Below are 22,968 nucleotides of genomic sequence, written 5' to 3' on the forward strand. Positions count from 1 at the left end.
TTTTTCTGCTGCTCTATACTTCTACTCTACATTTCATAGGGAAGTATTATCAGAAACAGGTGCCATTTTGAATACAGGGCTTGTATTTGTACTGAAGTATTTTAGGATGGGAGTATTTTTTACTTAAAGGACCCATATTGGATCTGAATGCTGCTTCCACCACAGCGTGCATGTTGTCCATCAACATCTGCATGTACTGCTGTAGTGTCTGTGAGCAAACCCGACCTGCTGCTGCGGCCTCGCTGCTTAAATATATCGCACATCTCACGTCATGATGAGGATCGCGACGATTTATTTCTACCTTCACTCTCCTTGTTTTCTCTCTTTACCCGACATGTTTTTTATAAGTTGACGAAATGTTTGACACTGTACACAGTTGTATTGTGATACATAATGTTGATGCATCGTTTTAAAATTTGTGGTAAAGGATCACACATGTGCATTCATTAACAACAGGTCAGCGGGAACAAATAATACACAATGAGCTGTTCACCTCCTTTTTCCTGGTGAATATTTCCAGCTGGAAAGTTTTAGAAGCAAACTTCAGAGCTCCACAGTTTCCGTTTTGTAAATTTATAGATTTACTGCATGAAAATAAGAGTTTTTTGTTGGCAAATCAAAGTATGTTTAACAGCACGTATGTTGGCTGAACCACGAGTCTTCACCTAAATCAGATGAACACATTAAAGATTTTTTTTCACAACGTGGGCACACAGCTGCACTTTTAACACCTTTTAATACCTGGTAGCTGGTTACATGTTTTATCAGTACTTCATAACAAACCTGAACAGGATTTAAGCTGATAAAAATCGCCATACAAACATGAAATTATAAACTAAGCAAGGATCATTTTCGACACGAGTAACCGGGGTTTTATCTCCGTGCACGGAAACATCCTCAGCTGAAAATCTTCTGAAATTTTGGTCTGAGCAGCTCCATGTCTCTGTTCTCCTGCATCTTCTGCGGCAGGTTGCTCACCTTCATGATATCCTCGTGAGCTTCGTCAAAAAGCTTTTCACCCAACTCCTTCTTCACTCGCTCTCGCCAGGCGATCAGCTGTGGCCGGCCTTCAAACACATCCAGGCCAGTTCCAAAAGGCTGCAATACACACGGCAAACACAACCAGAAAACACGCATTTTCTCAAAAAGGTAATTCTGCAAGTGCGTGAAATTACGTTACGAATACATGTACGGCCCATGAAAAGAGTTTCTCAATCTAGGGGTCAGAATCCCTCGTGGGACAGGGTCTTCAGGATTGTCTGAGAACAATAATTTGGTATTTGTCAGATTTTTTTTTTTTTTTACATAAATGCAAATAAAATAGGTCTTAAATACAACATCATAATCCATTCTGAATTCCCTCAGTGCTATTCATTCTGGGTTGTACCCATCCTACCCATACCCTATGAAAACTAGCGGCCCTGTTGCTGGTAACACTACTTTAAATTTCTACTTTCATTGGGGCGTGTGCTGTGGCCCAGTGGCTAAGACCTGTGTCATGTGACGCTAATGCACCAAGTTCGGTTCCATCGCGGCTAAATTACCATGGTTAACATAGGGGTTAACAAAATTATTTTAGTTATTTTGTTTAAAGGGATTTAGTACTGCACTTCCATACAGTTATGGGACTCAAAGGACAGAATAAAACATAAATGGCCAAAGTCAAAGCGGCAGAAGCTGAGATATCCTGATTTTTTTAGTAATAACAAAAACAATACATTTTGTTTATGTAGCCCTTTTCAAAAACACTTACAAAGTGCTTTACAATTTATCAATTCGATACCCAAAAACACAACAGACAAAACTTAGTTAGAAAAATAAAAATGTCAATAGACCAATAATGAGCTACTTTGAAAAGGTGAGCTTTTTAAAAAGGACAGAAAGAAGATGCGGTTTGTAGCCTTTATCTCATCAGAAGTGATTCCAAAGTCTAGGAGCCCTGAAAGTAAAGGTCTCTGTGTCAAAACCGAGACCTCGGAACAACGAAAAGTGAGGCGTCTGAGGATCTCTCACATATTCTCATGTATGGGTCTCTACCATGGGTCAAACTCAAAATATGCTGGATCCTACAGGTCCCATAATGCAACTCAAACTTTGGAAAACTCCCTCCAGAGCCACGGAAGATGTTATACAACTGTTCACAGTCTGAGTAGTGCTCCTTGTGACTAGGAAATTGAATTTCATGTGTACAATTGGTGCCCTTTTAAAACTAGTCTGCGTTAAATCGGGTACATCACAGTAGCTACATTAAGCTACACATGGTCAAACAGTCGCAGCTGTAGGACTAGTTTCAACAGTCAAGAGTCAAACCCTGCAGCAGTAGCAGTGGTAGACATAGCGGTAGGTGTAGCCAAGGTAACCCAGGCTTTGACAAGCGCAATATAAATAAAGCTTTTACTTACATTTACTTACCAGTAGCTGTAGTAGTAATAGGAATAGTAGCATTACCTGCATGATCTCAACTATAGCCACCAGATCAGCCAGAGAGATTTTGTCGCCGACGATGAACAGTTTGCCCTGCAGGAATTTCCCCTCCAGCAGGTTGAGCGACTGCTGCAGATCCGCCACAGCGTCGTCCATCTTGTCCTTCGGGACCTCAGAGCCCATGATGAAACGAAACAGAGACTGCTCGGATAGAAACGCAAAGATCAGTGAGACGCGGGTAGTTCCAACAGCAGCGGTTAGTGCAACAGTAGCAGTGGTCATTCTCACATTACAGCTGCAAATGATACCTGATTTATCATTTTTGATTCAGTTTTCTTTGAGAGTAATTAATATTCTGTTTATGATTACCTGTGTACCGTGTGGGTACTTTTCCAAATGTGCTTAAGTATATTTTTTAGCCATGCTAGCAGAAAGGTTCTGTGAATAACAGAAAGTCATGGTCCCCAGAGGACACGTCCTATTGACTTTTCTTCTAGCGCCACCAGCAGGTCAAAGTTTTCACTTGTCCTGGGAAACATCTACTGGATGGATTCGTACAAAGGTTTGTACAGACATTCATGTTCCCCAGACGATGAAGCTGACTGAGTTTTGGGATCTTGGACCATCATGAGGATCATATTGGTGGTTCTGAGTAAAATGTCTCAACAGCTATTGGATGGAAAATTCGGGGTTTGAAATTTGGTAAAGACATTCATGTCCGCTTCAGGATAAATTGTAATAACTAATAACTAACTATTCATCCAGCATCATCATCTGGCCAACATTTTAATTTGATGACATTCTCGTCAGCCTTAGCTGTAGTTTCCGTTTAGTGCTAATTTGCAAATGTTAGCATGCTAACATGATAAACTAAGATGGTGAACATGGTAAACGTTTCGCCTGCTAAACATCAGCATGTTAGCATTTAGCTCAAACCACTGCTGTGTTTCAGTACAGCCTCATAGAGTTGCTAGAATGGCTGTACACTCTTAGTCTTGTTAAAAGATACTGTAAGACGATGTAAAGCACAGAAGTCAAAGATTATCGAAACGACACAAAACTATGTCAATATATTTAAACGCATCTCAAGTATAAATGTATATATAAACTATTCATGAATGTAACAGTTATAGTTGTAGTATGGGGACAGTATCAATTATTATGTAACAAAAAATTTCAGACCTACAAAAAGGAACCAAAATGAACAAATGTTTGAACTGTTGAAACATCTGTACTGAAGTAGGTCAGGCGTGGTTGAACTGGAACTCTTACCCTGAGAAGGAAGACCTTTGACCCGTGAGCCCTGAGGTTCATGTGCTGCCAGGAGAGGTATTCATTAACACGGGCTCGCTGCTGCAGGTCAGCTGGATACCAGTGATCTGCCACTGACGAGGAGTATTTCTGCACCAGGTACTGCAGGATCGCAATGCTGCAACACACGACGGCATGAAAGAAATGAGAAGAGCAAATGAATGTTGTAAGCACAGCAAACAAGACAGAAAAGCCAATGTATTATTTTACAGAAACAGTTCAACTACTTTAAAATAATCCGTGATGTGCAAATGTTCAGGAACAATGATCGGACACAATCAAATAAGAAAACAAATCAACCTGACAAAACTTAACAGTGTCTTTAATACAGTTTTAATACAAGAGGATAAAAGTCACACAAAAATAAGACAGTTTGCTCACATTAGTCCTTAAAAGCTCCAGGACTACACATCTGTAATGTATTTGTGGTGGGGACCTCTAGAGGGTGCAAAGCCTTATGCACCCGCTTAACTTGTTTATGTCTCAAGCAGATGAGCGGGCGGCAAAAAACACACTGGTGTTGATTTTTTAAAATGTCACTTTCCAGTACTTTATAAAATGACTGAAATCCCTTCGACTCCATTCTACTGGGATGGAGGACAAACTCTCAGATGGCGATTGAAATACCTCAGCAGATAAAACCAGATTTATCTGCACTGCTAGCTCCAACTAGGGGGTAGATGGAAGAATATCTTTTTGTAATTTGGGTGAAATGAACCTTAAAATTTCCCTTCAAAGTTTCCATCATAACTTACTTGCTCGTTTCTAACACATGAACAGAGACACCTGAAAAATGCAATCAGCAGCTCAAGTCCATAAATATTAGCATCAACCTTCAAAAATAGCCTCAATTATTTGTAGATGTAGGGGAATTAAACCCAGTCCGTCGTTGTACCTTTCCGTCAGAATGAAGCTTCCATCCTTCATGACAGGAACCTTCCTAACCATGCTGACTTGGCCAAACTCCTTGCTGTACTGCTGACCTGAGACAAACACACAAATGGGTCACAGATGAAATAAAGAAAAATAGCCAGAAGACAGTTTGGTTTTGTTGCCATGTAAATAATAGAAAGAATACAGAACATACTCTCATACTGTAGCACCTAACTGAGTGAAAAGGACTAAAAAAGAGGTGACTGTGCAATGGTGTTTTTTTCCCTTCTTGTCTGCTTTTAAACTCTCCTGTTTCCTTTATTTTCTTTCCACAGTACATTAGTTATATCACCTCAGGGACACTGTAATGTTTTATCTGGATGCTTTGATCTCCGACCGGCAACATCCCACCCACTGGTTATTTGTAAAGTCGGTTATCTAGGAGTAAACATAACTCTGCTCCTCTTCATACTGGAAGAGACTGGCAGCTTTCTGGTGAACCTGATAGCCCGCAAAAGGATTTTTTTTTTTTTTTTTAACACTCTAGGTTACAGAACACGTTTAAAAGCCTGCAGGACGTACAACTCCTAGTTCCCGCAAACTGTGTTTACAGAATTACAAACTTACACACAGAGAGAAAAATGGCTGCAAATATAAGCTTATGCAACAAGACTCTGAGTTTGCAGGTCATTCCACTCTGCAAACTCTACAAAAATCTGGTAACTTTCTGTGCATTTCCAAAAGCTCAAAATTAACTACTATTTTGAGGCAGAATGTGAGCTAAAATCCTAGATAGCTTTAAAAGACGTGCAAAAATCAGGTATGCGTGAATTCAAAATGTTTTAAGTCTCTTCCTCTGTCTGTCTGGCGCTGTGGAATTACCTGCAGCGAGGTCAACAAGCTTAAACTCAAAAGGAATCCCGACCACTTTAGCAAACAGGAAGACGGAGCGGCAGGGCTGGGAGAGCAGGTCAAGATAGAGCTCCATCATTTCTGAGACGAGGGCTGCAGATGTTTCGTTTCCCAGCGTTTTCCTCTGCGTTTTCACTCCTCTCCTGCTGCGCCTGTTGTCGTCTGTCTGCCCAGAACTCCGCCTCTCCCGGTTGTAAGGCTTGCTGATTTTTAAATGGTGGCGACAGTTCAAAGTAAGCAGGCCGTCGTGGTTGAGCAGTCTGACCTTCGGCCATGGCTCAGCCCAACATTTTGTAAACACTGCTGAGGTTATCACATTCTTATCTGCTAGGCGTGTCTCTAATCTATGATTCATTGTCCTCTTTATAATGAGCTTACAGTAGCAATCAGACATTAGTGAAAAGAGGGTATGGATTGATATACAGTCAGTGGAAATGGATAAAGAATTACATTAAAATTGATTATTTTTTGTTTGTAAATAACATAATTCTTATCAATATTAAAATATTATTAAATTAATTAAATCATATTAAATATTAAAAATCTATCTTTGGGTTTCGGACTGTTGGTCAGACAAAACAAGGCATTTTAGGATGTGTTAGAACTCACGATGGCATTTGTCACTATTTTTCTGACCTATACACTAAACTATTAATTGAAATCAATTGATTCAAAAATGCTTTGCAATCTGTAAATGTTCAAATCTACACAAACAGATCATCAGTAAGAACAGTGACAGGGTTAAAGTGACTAAAACCTTTATTTTGACGAAAAACATTCATCTGTCTTACTGGCTTCTGCCTCCGAATCGATCTGCTGAGGAGCCGGAGCAGACGGGTCGATAGAGCTGGACATCTTCTGACTGCAGAGTTTCCTGAGGGACAGACAGAGCAACGGCATTTACATACATGCATTACATAGATAATTGTTGCTTTTTGTAAAACAAGAAAAAAACAACAATTATGTATATTTTTATTTATTTATTGTTAATTGATTAATTGTGTTTAGCTCTGTTTTTGGTCTCCACCAGGGAAATGTCTGGCTCTTCAGCTGCTAAACGCTTCACTTTCTTCACCAGCTGATCTCTAACTGTGTCTATCTTTTTCTACTGAGCAGGTAGTTTACAGTGAGTTTTCAGAGCTGTTCTCTGAACACCTGCAGCCGAAAAACGACGCCGTGAGAGCGGTGAGAGAGATCAACAGTCAAAGTAAAGTTGCATGGTGGAAAAAACAACACAACGAGCTGAAAGACAATACAAGTTCTTTAGGGGTGAGGGAAACTGCAGAGTTTGCTGATAATTCTGTTTTATCACTACAACACAGAGACTCAGACAAGTACAGGACAAGTACAAGTTCAGACAACTTAAGTACCTTAATTGTCAAAATGAAATATTTTAAACAAGGGTTTTTTTCAATCCATTATAAAAATTTTTTTACTGTGGACTAGAAATTGATCCTTTAATTAGATTCATGCAGATCATATTCCCTGAATCAGTCCAATTAACAAAGGGGGCAGAGCTTCAATAGATATTCAAATCTTTAGAGATCCTGTCTGATAAGATCGTGTCCACAAGCCAATTTTTATTTTGTAGTTAACACTGTTAAAAAATAAATAAATTGTTAACTAAAATAAATATGATTTTCATGTATTTCTGACTTCCGCATCTATATTACACCCATCAGATGCACTCAAAATATCAAGAAAAAGTCGGAGGTGCAAATGGGTTTTTCACACGTTGCTAAGTTCTTGTTCTGATTACACCTTAAAATTTGATGAGTGGGTCCTTTTCGGCTTCAAACACAGACATGAATCTGTCTCCTCTCTTCTGAAGGATCAGGGCACCAATACTATCTGGTGTCCACTGCTCTTGTTGCCTTTTTCCTGTATGAAATCTAAACAATCGAAACACATCCAATGAGAGAAAGTCAGCTTTTTTACCGTTTATACTCTAAGCATGCCTTGTGTATGAGGACAGCCAGGAATCCCTTTGAGAACAGATCAGGAAAAGGTGGGATGTAGTTTTTGGATGAATCGAATGCAGATGAGATCAGGGCTCTGTGGGAGCAAGACCATCTGCTGCAGCTGAACTCCTTCGTCTTGTCCCTGAAGATACTTCGTAATGACTCTGGCTATATGTTTGGGCTTGTTGTCCTGCTGCAAGATGAATTCGGGACCAATCAGATGGCTCCCTGATGGTGTTGCGTGATGGGTCACATATCCCAACACCTAAAGTGGCTAAAACTTTTGCACAGTGCTGTATATGAAATGATAGCAGCACCTCTAAAGCAGGGACACAGGGTAAGAAGTGACTTCACTGTGTGTTTAAAACTTTAAAAGTAGAGCCTTATTTCAAGAGGATTGCATTGTTGTTTGAATGTTCTGATGAAACCAGTTAATAGTTAACTCGGCCAACTGTGCCGCTGTGACGAAACAGCTGCAGACTGTTCTGGGTTTTTCTGAGGTGAGAATCAGCTGCCAGCAGCGTTCACGCCACTGTGGTCACAGGTCAGAATACTAACAGACACAATCCAGTGGAGAGCGACTCCTGTACCTGGCTGGTTTGGGTCCCGAGATCTGCAGTTTCTGTCCTCGACTGCTGGGGTCGCTGAGGGCAGAGGCTGTTCCCTGGGGGGCCGTGCTCTCCAGGATCTCCAGCAGTCTCTGCATCTTCCACTGAGTCTCACATGCCTTCTCCGAGTCCTGCAGAGGACAGAGAACACCAGAGCTTCAATAATCAGAAAAGATCTCATTGGTCAAAATACTCTTTAAAAGATGTTATGGATGTTATGGAGGCAATAAGGCTCAGTAGCTAATAATGTTCATGTGACTGAATTATTTGCTTGCATATTTAATGATGTAAATCCTACCAATTCTGTATTTGGTGATATTTCAGTTGTGTAAGGTCAGTAAAAACACTGTTCATTCGTTAAAAAAACCCGATACTTCACCTTCTCAAGAAGATTTCCCTTTTCCCTCTCACTTCTCCAGTGGTGGAAAGGAACTGAGTACATTTACTCAAGTACTGTGCTTAAATATAATTTTCAGGAGTATTTCTATCTTGTGCTGCTTTATACTTCTACTCCACTATATGTTTATATACATAATTAGCACCACCTTGACCAGTTGCAACATTAAAATACTGATTATAGTACATGTTAATGCATTACTAATGATTATACAGTGTTATAGCAATATATCACTGTGGAAGGGAAAAATCTGCAAGAGTATTTTTAATTTTGATACCTAAGAACATTTAGTTCCTCTGAAAGTGCATTTTTGAATCCACAGCTTTTCTTGTAATAGAATATTTGACATTGCTGGAGTGTTTCTGGTTTGCTAAAGATCCTTAGTGAAGGATCTAAATATTTCTTGCACCACTGGATGTTTGTTTGAGCAGCAGGACGTTAATGAGATATCTGACCATCCCAGATGAAAACCAATCAAACAGACCCAATAACCAATAAATCATCTTTCCCTTCTGGAATACAGCTCCCACAGATATTATGATATTCCAGGACTGCGAGTCTGCAAAGTTTCATTTCACGCAATCGGATGTTGTAGCAAGAACTAAAGCAGCTGTCCTGATGCTCCTGGTCCAGACTCTGCTTTTACCGTCCGGATGTGTCTGAGAATGATGGCTGCTTCCCACATGACGCCCTCCAGCTGCCTACTCCTGCTCCTCTCCTTTTGTAGCTCGGTCCTCAGCTGATCTGCCTCGGCTGTTTTTTGACGGCACTCGTCCGACACAATGACCAAGCGCTGTCTGAAAACAAATTTATACCAAAACAGTGAGTGTTCAGCCAGTGGGGGTATAGCTCAGTGGTAGAGCATTTGACTGCAGATCAAGAGGTCTCTGGTTCAAATCCGGATACCCCCTGAGTCAGTTTTTGGCTAATATATATATAAATCACTAACATCATTAACGTTTAAACTCTTCAGTAATCTAGTTTAGATTGACGGTTTACTTGTACGAAAGGAGGCAGTGGAGTCGGTCACAAAAAGTACCAACGATGGGGTTTGATACTTTAAATCTTGACGATCATAATGTTCTTGAAATGCACCTTACCTAACAATGACTTTGTATCTGACTTTGAACCTCCTTCTACTGTAAGGACGGTAGAAGGAGATTAAACTTATACCTAAGAGCCTCTATCTGGCCCAGTATGTGCTGGTGGTTGATTCTGCAGTCCTTTAGCTCCATCGTCAGCTGCTGACACTTCTTCCTCAGCTGCTCCACCTCCTGAAGAGAAGATGATGAATGATTTGGGGGATTTTTTTTAACTCAAAAAAGGAGAAAAAGGTTAGGGAAGATCTAGCTTTTCGTTTAAAAGGTGTGGCACTCATCAACTGGGGATGAAGAACAATCTTCATGCATGATTTGCAAGCACAAAAAAATCTGCAGGCTAATTTTGCCTCCATTTCAGGGACGGATGCAGGTACTGTATGTCTCTCATCTGCTGGAGATGAAGAACAATCCTGTGCGAAACATTTTGCCACAACAGTTTAACGGACAGGTTCACATTTTTTAAAATCTAAAATAACACTCACGTGTTCTTATGTACATTGAAAGAGTTTTGGTCACTGCAAATTCCTTTTTTTTGTTGTTGTTGTTTGCTTGTCCGGAAAATAAATAAATGTAGGTTCAAACTAGGACAGTCACTCATTTTTGATTTTCTCTATGTGGCATCTGAGGGTTTTTATCAGTTTTCGCATGTTCTTGCCAGAGGTTTGCCGACCTGCTGCGTGTTAGAAACCGGTGTGAACAACTGATAAGTCTATGATCACATTTATCCTGTCTAAAGTAGCACATGTAAGCTCAGCCAGCTGAATGTACATTAAAAACGTTCTGAGTACTGCAGTACAATGTCTCTCAAGTCCAACTTTCTATACATGCAATTCTCTCACAACCACTGGGCCAGGTCAGGTCTCAAAATATAAGAGAGACAGTGATGCGGCACTCAGCCAGTGGGAGTATAGCTCAGTGGTAGAGCGTTGGACTGCAGATCAAGAGGTATCTGGTTCGTGTCTGGATACCCCCTGAGTCAGGTTTATGCCACTTCACTGACTCACTCTGATTCTAAACTTAGCAGGAATAGGGCTCTTGAGGCCACAATCTAGTCCAGGGGTAGTAACTAGTTTATACGGGGGGGGCTGACAGATCTCAATCACCAGGAGGGCTACAAGGACCTGATGTGATATACTTAAGACATTTACTTAATAAAGCAATAACAGGTAAGGTGTTGTTGCTTGTTAATTAGAGGAATGAGTTGGTCAATCTCACTGCTTCTTAAATTGCTGCCAGGTGGGAATTTGTCATCGATGCTAGCATGGATAATTTTAAAGAGCCATTCCAAACTGGAGCACATCTTCTGGCGTAGTAAGCACAGTGGGTTTCTGCTGTTTCCCACAGAGAAAAACCAAACTGTCCATTTTTCCTGAAACTGTTTGTGTTCATTTTTTATGGTGCACACCTTTCTCTTTTTGATGACCTGTTCTACCTCAGTCTCATTTGTCCACTCTCTGCCTCCCCCATCTCAGGCTGTTTTATCACAAAATGATCTGGGATTCGACATGGCCCGCTCATCTGATGGGGGTTCAACCTGCTGAACTCTCGACACCATTGGAGCATGTAATACCAACAGCATGCTGCCCCCAGGTGGGGGGAAGCCGTTCCTGTGTGTCAAATTAATGGTGCATGTAAAATGGGCCTCAAATAGAGGCTCTGCGGGCCGCATGTGGCCCTGGAACTGCGCAGTGACTATCTGGGGTCTAGTCCAAAGACTGTACATTAACCCATAATTTTTTATGTTATCTTAAAGTCAGACTACTACTGCTAGGACTTTTGCTGAACAGCAGCCACTGCGGCCACGAGAAGCAGTTATAGGATAGTTAGTTGCACATACGCTCTGACAAATGCTGAGACCGGTTCCTGAAAACACAAGAAAGGTACAGACAGTATGCACAGAGGGAGGGGGTATAGCTCAGTGGCAGAGCATTTGACTGCAGATCAAGAGGTCTCTGGTTCAAATCCAGATGCCCCCTGCCTCTGACTTATGTCCCTCTTCTGCTGACATTGTTAATCACTGACCTCTCACCTTCTTGTGCATTGAGCTCTCATGGGTAACCTTGTTGAGATCTTTCCTCATGTCGTCTGTCCTAACACAAAGATCTCTCTTTCTGTCTCGCAGGATGTCTGTCTCCCTCCGCAAGAGTGTGCTCTCGCTCTGCAGGAGCTGGACTTTCTCCATCCGATCGCTGTGCTGAGCCCTCGCCCTTGCCCTCGCCCTCTGAAGAATGTCTGAGATCTTTGTCTGAATGCAGTCGTCCAATTTCTTCTGCATTTTCTCAATCATCCTGTTGTTTGAGGACAAGGGAAGGTAAAGGTGAACATTTACTGTTTGCTGATGAACATGCAAAATCCCCCACAGATGTACATGTTAACTAACTCTCAGTTTAGCTCTGTCCTAGACTTTACTTTTCCCTCTCCAGCGCCGTATCCATCATCAGGCTGTGGATGGCAGCTTCATGCTCTTCTTTCTGACTGAGCAGCTGCTTCTCCCGAGACTTCATGTAATACAAATGCTGCATCAGTTGCATCAGCTGCTCCTCCTGCTCCTCGATCTTTGTCGCTGACAGGAGGAGAGGAGAGATACTTCACACAAAGTGCTTGGAACAGTGTTTAAACCCCCTCCCACCGCACCTTTCCAACATCAGGCTTGGGTGGGCTGCATCCGACTTTGTTGTTTTCAACTTTCCGAAACAGACAATCTGACAATCACACACACTTTACGCAGATATTTCAAGCATATTGAACCCTTTATACCAAGAATCTAGTCTGAGTACATAAAATTCTTTCTTAAAGTCCAACTGAGTTTAAATTGTATTAAACTGTACATATTTGCTCTGTAAATAACTTGTCCTTTTTTCTCCTTTGAGGAAAAATCTGAAATCATAAGGGAGAAATCTATGTTTTACATTTTTCGGTTTCATGATGGCACCCCTGTAGTTTTGCATTCATTTGATAAACTACTGTTCCAGTAGCTGTCTAAATAGAAGGAAACCTTATTTGGATACAGCCAAAGCAGTAACAGCATTGTATCATAGGCAGAGCACAGAGCAGGCGGTCAGACTGACCCAGACAGCAGCTGCTACACAACACAAGAGCAACAGACTCTGGACCGGCAACCCACATTCTCCTCCTTATCTAACTCACAAAGATGAACACACGTCTTGTCCTGCAACGTAGCTTGTTGAACGGGGGACCAAACAAACATTCACTGGGGAAACCGTGCACTGCTAACGTCAGTCTGCCGCAGCATGTAAACGGAGCTGAAATTGTCACTGGGGTCTGGTTAGCTGCTGGTGTGCTTCCCTACTCTTCAATACCACTAACAACACACTGTCTGTCCACGACATGTAGCCACAGCACAAGTTTGTTCACTTTGCCTCTCGTTCCCTATGGTGTACACCGGAACTGTCAGTCAAACACGGATACAGACGAGCCCCTGCAGCAGCAAAGAGGAAAAGGAGCTTTTCTGATATAGCCTTTTATCTTCCTTTTATTAATAAAAAACTACTAATACAATTTAAAAAAAACACATTGGCATTATTTTAGCAAAAAAAGGGATGACTAAATGTGATTCAGTTGGACTTCAAACTCTGTGTTTTTTGGGCCTGCCCAGTTAGATTTAAGTCAGCCAGTGAGTACAAGATAATCTGCTTTACCAGTCATATGGTTGTTGGTTTTTAATGATGATTACACTCAAGTCTCACAATCAATTTATTGGAAATTTAGTGAAAGATGAAAGATCCTTTTTACATGTTGATATCATGTGTCCCTGGGTTGTCTATCTTCAAATTCAAAAACCGTCTCGTTTAAAACCAGTTACAGACTTGTCCGATCCACAAGCGGCACCGGCTGCGATGATGAATTATGAGGCGTCCCATCCAACCACTCCAATCATTTACCTTTCCTGCAGATCAACCTCCGTCTGTTTGAAAAGTTGCTTACTCAATTTGTCCGGCTATAGAAAATTAATAAATAGCATTTTTTTTTTACAACTGCTTTAATCATTCAGGTTGTTTACCAAACTCAACTGCCAAACACTTTCGTAAGAAAATAATCAGGAGATTAATCAGTAATGAATATAATAATGTTGCAGCCCCAGTTGTTTCTATACCCCCAAGTGTTGTTGCTGCAATCAAAATCTCTAAATACTGTGTGAACGACATTGTACCAATGACACATGCATGTCGTGACCGTCTCACCCTGCATCATGCTCTCTGACTTAAGTTCGTCAGCCCGCTCCTGTAGCTCCCGCAACTCCTGCCCGTGCTGCAGCTTCAGGGCCTCTCTGTCCCGTTTAGCAGCCTGCGGCTGACTCTCCAGCTGCTCAGCCAGCTCGTCCAACCTCTTATCTTTTGCAGCCACGGATAGTTTCAGGTACTCAGTGATGTCCTTCTTGTCCTTCTCCAGCGCGCCGTACAGAGAGGCGAGGTCCTCGTTCTGTTTCTCCAGCTCGTCGCATTTAAGTTGACACCTGCATGATGAAGAGGGACACGTGGGCTTCAGGGATATATGCAAGAGTTTTATGTGATTTTTGTCGTAAATATAGTATTTCAAATAAAATTCTAACTGCACTGACTACATCCTCTGTCAGTCTTCATCATGCTGAAAATGTGACTTGAAGCTTGTCCTCAGTTACAAGACAACAGTGAAACCTAGGTGACGTCTCGGTGAAATATAGTATATATATAATTCTATGAACATATAATGCCATGAAAAATGCTTTATTTTGTGAAACGAGGTCAGTAAAAGTTAAATGAGGTGCGAGTAAAGTTAAAGGCTTCGAGGATGGAAGAACCATGTACAATACAGATTTCTGTATATTTTTTTTAATCAAATGAGTTGATACACAATGTGCAACGATTTGCAAAACAAGTGAAACTCAAACTATCAATTAAAAGAACATTAACATGGGGAAGGAAGAAAAACAGACGAACGAAAGACAAGCTTAAATAGCGAAAAAGCGTTTGAGAGCTGGAAGCAGAGCTGAAACAACTGGTTGATGAATTAATGCTTCAATCCAAAAAACAAAAAACCAAAACATTAACTGACAACTGTTTTTATAATCTATTCATTCATTCATTGCTGCTTTTCTTCGTCAGGTATGACAGTAAATTGTATATCTTGAATTTTACACTGATGATTTAATAAAACGCAATTATTAAGTGATAATGAGCACAGCAGTTCACATGCCCCTTTATATTCATTCTGGGTTGTTTTATATTTATTATAATGCATTTTTTGCTATATGTATATTATAGTATATTATTGTGTTTGCTCTCAAATTTTAATAAAGTATTTTTTCTGATCTAAAATGAAAGCTAATACAAACATACTTCCTTCCCAATAATAGTCTAAGTTGAGGTTATAGCTTTGGTCCAATAAGCTTCATAATTTTAGTATAACTAAATATTTTCGATCATATTTTAAAAAAAATAATAATTATAACTGACATGACAATAGTATCAAATGTTGTCAGTCATAGTGCCATCTTAGGAGGCAGGGCTCGGCGCTAATGCTAACACAGCTAACATCGCTCGGGCTAACTAACGGACTTGAAAAAAAGCGGGATTTTGTTTTTGTTTTTATAATATTAGGCAAAACTTTAGGCATATACCTACATTTCTAGGTCATTCTGCGTTTAAAGAAACTATTATCTAAGAATTGATTCCCCGAAAAAAGAGACGCAGCATCACGTCTGTACCTCAGTACAGTCTTACCTCTCCAACCGCTCGTCCAGGTATCTTATTTGTATCAGATATAAGGCCTTCTCTCCGCCCTCGGAACCGATTTTATTCGCCATTTTTATCTATTTGCCCTTTTCCTGAATATCTAATGGCTTTACGTTCTTTACCTCACTTCGCATTTTTAATCCCTCTTTCGGGACGCTTTTTTTTTTTTTTTTTTTTCAAGAGAGTTTCAAGAAACGTCTCCGTTTAAAAACTTGCCAAACTAAAGTCAGACCCTGCCGCTGCCTTCAGGGACAGCTCGTAAAGTTCTACGCTAACCGTCGTCAATTTTCTGTTGGAAACTCTTACTAGTTATTTATCGTACTTACTATTCTGACTTTATATGCGACTATATATATGTGACTTTGGTTTTAAAATGTGCTATACAAATAACCTTCATCATAATCTTTGTATTCATATGATTATTTATTTCATAATGCATCATTCATTCACTGAACACTTTAAGGATTCATATGTCTGTGCCATCGTCTGCTTAAGATGGCATCGCTTTCATCCTGTCAGATTAAGGAAAATAAAGGTGGAAACGCTGAAAAAAATGAATGTGTTTAATCTTTAATGGCAGGGGCGGCTCGCTGCCGCTCTTTGAGATTTAGTCTGGATTACATCAGATATATTAGAAAATGTAAATTCACCTCAGGGACATGCAAATGCCAGGAAAGGAAATAAAAGTCAAACGTTGCTGTTCGGATGATATAACAGCAACATCACTGTGACAACAATTACAGGCACACGTACTCATAAAGATGCAGACTTAAACAAAAACAAAGAACTCGTATATGCTCAGACGGGATGTCAGTCAACTTGAAATCCTGTAATTGCTCAGTTTATAGTCAAGGTCTGTTCTTTACTTGATCAAAGCAGCGAGGTGACTGATCTAAGCGCCGTCTAATTTCTATTTTCACATGCAGTAACATTCACCAGTGATTCACAGGAACAGATTTGCATGCTGCGTATTCTTATGTCCTCTGTGATGACCCTGAGCATGTCATTCTGCTCTGAAGCTGGGGTGGGAATGCAACAGTATCGAACCTATGCTGGGCCTTTTACAATCATGTTTGGGTCTGCTGATCTGAAGCTGTGCAGCACTGCCCTCCTGCTGGTCCTGGGACTGCTCGCCAACACCTTCAACCTCTTGGTCATGCTGGTGCAGCGGTGGCGGTCCGGAGGCCTGAAAACTGTGGCCCTCATCATCTGCTTCATCTCACTGGGCAACGCCCTGCTGCAGATCTCCACCTTCGCCCTCGTGGCCTCCGTCTGGGCCGGGGTGCTCTGCTGGCCGGACCTACCTTTCTTCTTCTGTGTCGTCCTGTTTGTGTGGCTCAGCAGCAGCTCCGTTAGTTTCTGGTCCGTAGCCTGGCTGAGCGTCCTCTACTGCATGAGGGTGTTGAGCTTCTCCTCGGCTCTATTCAGAGCGCTCAAGAAGAACATCTCAACCATCCTGAACGTCAGCCTGGCGGTGACCTTACTGACCTCCTGCGTGATGTTCACCCCTTTCTTCTACCTCCATTTCCAAAGCAAAACCTTTGTCCCAAACGATATGACAGAGAAAGCGGCTTGCGTCATCAGGAAGCCCCGGTTTCCTGCCTGGATTAATGTCAATGTCTATGTGATCATCTTCATCTGCTACCTCACCCTGATGCCCTTGATGATCATGCTCCCGACGTCGTTGAGGCTGGTCGTCTACCTCTGCAAACACACCTCGTCCATGCGGAAGAAGCGGAGCGGCTCTCACGCGGCAGAGTCGTACCTGCTGGTCTGCAGGCTGACGGTGGCTCTGGTCTGGGTCCACCTCACCACGCTGCTCACCATCTCCCTCTACTATTTCCATGCGATCTTTGCCTCTGGGCTGAGCACACACCTGCTCTTCCTTGGCTTGTCATTTTATTCCGTGGCTTCAGCGATCCTCCTCACCTGCTCCAACAGAAGCCTGAGAGAGAAGCTCCGAGTGCTGCTCTGCAGGGGAAAGACCGGAAACACACCGGCCAGGAGTCCTGAAAACGAGAGTGGAGTAATAGCGCCAGTTTGACTGAGTTTTACTTGAGTAACATACAGTATACAGTGTTCTGCGTACTATGTAATTATCTTCACACTCTTTACTATTGATTATGTACCGTAAGGCTCTACTTCTTCAGTTATCTGAAAGCGGGTTATACTGATTCTTGCTGTGTTCCTGTGTGTAGAGAAGGTGTAGAGATCGCTAGGAGTCCCCATGTCACTAACTTGCGAGTGCTCCCGTCATCACACAACTCAAAACAGCTGTATGATTGTGGATTTGGTCGTGTAAGAGCTAAAGATACTGGGCACTGACACCGTTGCATTATATCCATTATACCTGGGTTTATGGAGTAACTTAACACCCCCTGAAAATCTAGTTTTTACCGACCCCCCGGTGGTTTAACTTCTCACCTTGCCTGCAATGACGTACAGGTGGACCTCAGGACCCTGTGTTTACATGGACATAATTAACCCAATTACGAGGCTAATCCCAGTTTTAATCATATTTCAGATATGACGTTAAATGAACATCCCCATGTTCATGATAAATACCAGTATCCCATTTGGTGATTGCCGCATGCTATCTGCACAGGCCTCTGTGATGTTTCCAAACACAAACTGTCAGTTTTGAAGTCGTTAATCTCTTAATAAAGTCATTTCAATTCCCTTGACTGTGGCTACTGAAAATGAAGTTACTTTGGCTCATAGCAGCCTTAGCACTAAACATGGTGTAGTGTTTACGTATGAATGTAGTTTTTTTCACTGTCACCTGACCCGTTCCCCTCTACGTGTTGGGAAACGCGTGTCCTGGAGCCGGTCTACCAAAGCTCGAACAGGTGAGCATTCCATTGCCTTCTCCCATTCAAATGGCCGATTGCATTCAACTCTTTTACTCCCGAAAGACAAAGTTCTGTTGCTGCATCGCTCCAAAAGTGAGGCGCTTTTGCTGCGCAGGTAGACGGCAGCGTTCCCAAAACGTGGATTAGATTTACACATGCAGCTGTATCCAGCTCGTATATTCAGGTTTCTCAAAACCGGGATAAGGGGCTCACCCGGGTCTCTGAAATCAGAATATGATGTCTACATGTGCAAACACAAAAACAGATCATAACTGGGACAGCCACATCCCTGTAAACATATCCGTGTGTCGGGTGCGGTTACGGGTGCGACCGGGCACACGTCCGACCACACCCACGCTGCTCGGTTATGCTGGCTGTGACCAGAGGTGGAAAAGACACTCGAACCTTTCAACCAAAGAGGGCGGTGGGACTCTGGGAAACAACAAGTTGTTTCATTAAGTGCCAGGTCGTATATATATCAGGTTTTTGAGTCTCCCAGGTGTAATTATGACTCGGATTCCAACACAAGAGCTTTTCCGGATGTCTTGGTTTTGGTTAAATGTGATATGGTCGTGGTTAGGATGAGGGCAAGTCTCTAAGAAATGAATGTGAGTCAGTGCAATGTTTTCTAAGCAGCGGTGGAAAGTAACTAAGTACAATTATTCAAGTACTGTACTAAAGTACAATTTTGAGTAACTTGTATTTCCATTTTATCCTATTTTATACTTCCACTGCTCTACATTTCAGAGGCAAATATTCTACTTTCTACTGCACTACATTTATTTAACAGCTACAGCCACTAGTTGCTCTTCTGATTAAAATTTTACATAAAAACACGATACACTTGCGTATTGCATCATTAAGGAACAAAAATAAATGGTTTCTAACTTTTTGGCTTGTGACCCCGCCCGGAAAAACAGCTATGGCCCCTTGTCATGTTTCAGATGGCGATGAGTTTGTTGTTACGCCAAAAAGACATTTTCTACAAACGACGGTTGGTTTCATTCAGGGGTAAAACTCCCCAATATTTCACAAAAAAAATCAAAGATTGGAGAAAAGTCCAAAAACTAGCTTTGTTTTTTCTGCTTTCCGCTCTCATTAATCATCTCATGACCCCTCAGATTTATCCCGTGACCCCTGGAAGGGGCCCGACTCCTAGGTTGGGAATATGGGCCACCTACCAGTAACAGTAAAACGCTGCTTACATATTGATGCATCAGTATTAAGGATCTAATAATGTAACACAGAAAGACAAATCAGTCACGGGGGACATTTTACTGCAGAACGAGTACTTTTACTTTGATCCTTTGAGAAGATATGGCTGATGGTTACGCCATGAGATTATGAATGAAAGACCTTTACTTGTAGCAGAGTATTTTTTCATTGTTGAATTGATACTTCTTCCACTACTGCTGAAAAGTGAAAAAAAAGTTGTGTGTGTGTGTGTGTGTGTGTGTGTGTGTGTGTGTGTGTGTGTTTGTGCGTGTGTGTATGTTAAAGGCAGTTTCCGTGTTGTTGCAGCTCTCAGTCGTGACCAACAGAGGTCAGGAGAGGCCGCGGGCGCCTCGCCACCCTCTAAGTTCACACCAGTTCACGTCTGCGGTTTGCGCGGTGGAAGTCTTGCCTGGTGGGGAAATGCGGTTTTGTTTGCACAGAGGCGTTGGTGAGGCAGACTGTCAGAGACTCTTCTCACCTCCGCCTGGAATGCAGCCAACTGGAGCTGCAAGAAAATAATGGTTATGAACTATACAGAGGTCAACTGCGACTATCAGTCAGACCGGCTGACTGACTGAATGTTTTTCCACAACGTCCTAAAGCCTAACCCTAGAATGCCATTAGGCTGAGGCGCTACGGGAAGGTGGATTCAAGTTTAGAATGTTTACTCTACCACTGGAGCAGAAAATCGTCAAGTCTTCCTCTATCTTATGAGACTTGGAAAGAAATACCAGCACAAGGTGACTCACACCTGAGCTCTACAGACATACTTTGAAATCACAGATACACAGTTACAGTAGGTGTTTTGAACGAACTAATACTCAGTTAAGCACTTAAGTAATATTAAACAATACGTAATGTTTCTTTTGCTCATTATGGAAATTGTAAACAGATTTTTTTTTTAAATAAATAAATAAATAATAATAAAAAATAAAAAAATACTATATACTTTCTTTCCTCTCAACCAGTACTTTCCCTTTGTACCATCACGTTCCTCTGTACGAACGTGTTTAAAGTAATCAAACGGGAACCATCCCTGGTAAAAGTGGAGCTTGCTAGCAGCACTGCACAATAACGTGTAGAGGAAAAAAAATATACCTTAAAGACTCAATTCAGGGCAAGTAAAATCCAAACGGCCTGGAAAGATCGTTTTTACACCCACTGGAACTTTCAATATCTTTTAATTACCAGTAAGTTTTTTTACAGTTGCAATTTTACAATAACTGACTTGCAATTTTCAAACTTTAATGTATTTTATCGCTTAAACTGTGAAGACAGAGAAACTGTTGCTCAATTTTTTGTTTTTTTTTTGGTTTTATTGATCATCACAAAAATAGGTGTGATACACTGGAAAAGACGGATAAACTGCTCTGACAACTGGCTGTCACTGGGCTTTTCTTTGAATTCTTGAGATTTTTACTAAACCATCCACATGAATCTGTTTCTGAATCAATATAAATTTTTCAAAAAAGAAAAGAAAAAAGGACCATGCGGTTGCCTGAGCCTGCTTATGTTTAAACCTTGTTAACACCTATAAAAGGTGTTAACAAGGTTTGGGATTTTGAAACAGTGATGGGTTACGTCATTCTCTAAATGTTTCATTCTTGACCTGGGAAATCAAAGTTAAATTACGTAAATGAGTGGAGAAACATAATGATGCTTCCACACCGGTGCATTGCATGATACAGTTAAGCAGTTAACATCCCATTATGCTCTGTGGCTTGTACAAACGTGCTGAGCAGGCCCAGGTGATTCTGATTTGGTATCATGATGGGAAGAGGAAAAGATCTAAGTGACTTTGAAAGAGGGTTCATGGCTGGGGCACAGGTGGCAGGAGCCTCGGTCACAAAGACGGATCAACTGGCTCGTGTTTCGATAGGTTCAGCGACTAAAGTGACACCTGCGTTTAGATATTTGGGAAAGACGTCGGTGAACGGGGTCAGACACTGTGGTCGTCGGCGCACGTTTGATGATCGTGACGCTCGTGCGCTAGTGAGAAATGTAAGGAAAAAAGAGTAGCAGCTCTTCATCAGGGGACTGGGAATGTCGACGCAGGACTCGATCAGACTGCGTCAGCAACAACAGTTGCTCAACAATTACACAGAGAGGGATAATATAGCAGGGTTGCATAAACCCTTCATTACAAAGATGAATGCACATCTGAGAGTTTAAGTGGTGCAAAAAACCACAGAGATGTGGAAAAGAGTGATATGGTCCGATGAGTCAACCTTCACCATGTTCTCGACAAGTGGGCGAGTGCGTGTGTGGCGGCGGACACCAAAAGAACGGTACAGGCCTGAATGCTGGACCCCTACAGTGAGGGGATCCGGGGGCTCTGTTATGCTGTGGGGGGCGATAGTTTGGGTCCACTTGTCCCCTTAGAGGGAAGGGTCACTGCATCTCAATCCAAAGTTGTTCTGAGTGATCACCTACATCCTGTGATGAAGCACTTCTACCCTGAGGGGAGGGGTCTGTACCAGGATGACTAGGCCCCCATCCATAGGGCACGAGGGGCCCCCGAACGGTCTGACGAGTATGAAAATGATGTGAATCCTGTGCTGTGGCCTTCGCAGTCACCAGATCTCGGCCGGGTTGAACACCTGTGGGAGATTTCGGATCGACGTGTCAGACGGCGCTCTGCGCCGCCATCAACACCACATGAGGGACTATCCTCTGGAAGAACGGTGTTCATCCCTCCAGTAGAGTTCCAGAGACTTGGAGAATCAGTGCCAAGGAGCACTGAAGCTGTTCTGGAAGCACGTGGTGGTCCAGCACCTGACTGAGACACTTCATGGTGGTTTTTTCCTGTAATTTGTCACCCGTCTGTAGTAGATTGACAGTATAATCCCAACTCAAGGTCCACTTACTGGTACTTGCCAAAGTATATAAATATCCTGGCAGATAAAAGTGCTGTGGCTGGAATAATAAAAATTACTGAGTTACACATCAACAGATCCATCTCCATAACAACTGAGTAAACTCTAATCGCTGATGAAGACTGCATCATATGGTTGAAAGCTCCAGAAAAACTCATAAATGGACCATTACTTGGGATTATTTTGTCAAATTCTCAAATGGTCGTTTTCCTCACATGTATCTTGTAGCGACAGCTAAAGTTGTGGAAGGAAACCCGTTAAATGTTCAAATATTCTGCAGGCACTCTAGAGGAAAGAACTACCATAAAGTATGAGAAGGCCGGTATAACACTGCAAATCCTTTTATGAAAGTAACATTTAATCAAATTGTGGGATTTATGGATCAGCTGCAGATATCTAATCTTAATGCCACAGTTAAGGTTAGCCTTAAAGTAAAAATGCTTTGAAATACAAAAAAGATTTCAACCATGCTGGCAATCATAACTCTTGACCACTCATGACATCAAACTTCTTTTTATCACAGAAACTGCAGCTAATTGACATTTGGTGACGTAAACTCAAAACATGAAAACTCATTATTTGACCGCAGAGGATGCTGATGCATGACATCCTTGGTGGAAAACCTGGATTAGCGGCAGCAGCAGCACACTTTTCTGGCTCTGTTTTGATCTCCCTTCTTTTCCGCCTTCACCCCTTTGGCCCTTTTG

The 22,968-nt window shown here is 41.8% G+C and overlaps 3 protein-coding genes and 2 non-coding genes across 6 annotated transcripts; 3 read left to right on the forward strand and 2 right to left on the reverse strand.

Annotated features, from left to right (window-relative positions):
* Positions 1-88: 88 nt before the first annotated feature.
* On the reverse strand, positions 89-5,714 carry gstt1a (glutathione S-transferase theta 1a). 2 transcript variants are annotated; one of them, XM_040156151.1, is made up of 5 exons: positions 4,823-5,142; positions 4,631-4,718; positions 3,697-3,853; positions 2,449-2,625; positions 89-1,098 (listed from the first exon to the last, which is right to left on the reverse strand). In XM_040156151.1, the coding sequence occupies exons 2-5, from the start codon at positions 4,681-4,683 to the stop codon at positions 898-900; spliced, it is 588 nt and encodes a 195-aa protein (XP_040012085.1). In that variant the 5' UTR covers positions 4,684-4,718; positions 4,823-5,142; the 3' UTR covers positions 89-897. The 2 variants fall into 2 exon arrangements, with proteins under 2 accessions (XP_040012085.1, XP_040012084.1); XM_040156150.1 differs by lacking the exon at positions 4,823-5,142 and adding an exon at positions 5,491-5,714 and having other exon boundaries at positions 94-1,098.
* On the reverse strand, positions 5,612-15,459 carry LOC120805684 (cilia- and flagella-associated protein 157-like). The gene is made up of 9 exons (XM_040156148.1): positions 15,307-15,459; positions 13,789-14,060; positions 11,996-12,149; positions 11,616-11,874; positions 9,660-9,760; positions 9,133-9,283; positions 8,072-8,220; positions 6,312-6,394; positions 5,612-5,723 (listed from the first exon to the last, which is right to left on the reverse strand). The coding sequence occupies exons 1-9, from the start codon at positions 15,387-15,389 to the stop codon at positions 5,653-5,655; spliced, it is 1,323 nt and encodes a 440-aa protein (XP_040012082.1). The 5' UTR covers positions 15,390-15,459; the 3' UTR covers positions 5,612-5,652.
* On the forward strand, positions 9,326-9,397 carry trnac-gca. Its single transcript has one exon. It is a non-coding gene; the product is annotated as a tRNA-Cys (tRNA).
* trnac-gca lies at positions 11,491-11,562 on the forward strand. Its single transcript has one exon. It is a non-coding gene; the product is annotated as a tRNA-Cys (tRNA).
* A 928-nt stretch (positions 15,460-16,387) lies between the features above and the next one.
* On the forward strand, positions 16,388-17,362 carry LOC120804898 (taste receptor type 2 member 40). Its single transcript, XM_040154622.1, has one exon. It carries the CDS (start codon positions 16,388-16,390, stop codon positions 17,360-17,362), a length of 975 nt encoding a protein of 324 aa, XP_040010556.1.
* Positions 17,363-22,968: the final 5,606 nt, after the last annotated feature.

Source organism: Xiphias gladius, chromosome 19 (assembly GCF_016859285.1).
Source record: "Xiphias gladius isolate SHS-SW01 ecotype Sanya breed wild chromosome 19, ASM1685928v1, whole genome shotgun sequence".
Lineage (NCBI taxonomy): Eukaryota > Metazoa > Chordata > Actinopteri > Istiophoriformes > Xiphiidae > Xiphias > Xiphias gladius.

Bases quoted from the DNA above. Each gene is read 5' to 3' on its own strand.
- LOC120805684 (XM_040156148.1), bottom strand. From the start codon at position 15,389: ATGGCGAATAAAATCGGTTCCGAGGGCGGAGAGAAGGCCTTATATCTG. The intron at 9,284-9,659 runs GTATAAGTTTAA...ATTTGTTTTCAG, and splicing joins GGCCAGATAGAGGCTCTTAG to ACAGCGCTTGGTCATTGTGT. The intron at 6,395-8,071 runs GTACAGGAGTCG...TCTGTCCCTCAG, and splicing joins TCGGGACCCAAACCAGCCAG to GAAACTCTGCAGTCAGAAGA.
- LOC120804898 (XM_040154622.1), top strand. From the start codon at position 16,388: ATGTTTGGGTCTGCTGATCTGAAGCTGTGCAGCACTGCCCTCCTGCTG.
- gstt1a (XM_040156150.1), bottom strand. From the start codon at position 5,599: ATGATGGAGCTCTATCTTGACCTGCTCTCCCAGCCCTGCCGCTCCGTC. The intron at 4,719-5,490 runs GTAATTCCACAG...TGTTTGTCTCAG, and splicing joins GCTTGTTGACCTCGCTGCAG to GTCAGCAGTACAGCAAGGAG. The intron at 3,854-4,630 runs GTACAACGACGG...CGTGTGTTGCAG, and splicing joins AGCTTCATTCTGACGGAAAG to CATTGCGATCCTGCAGTACC.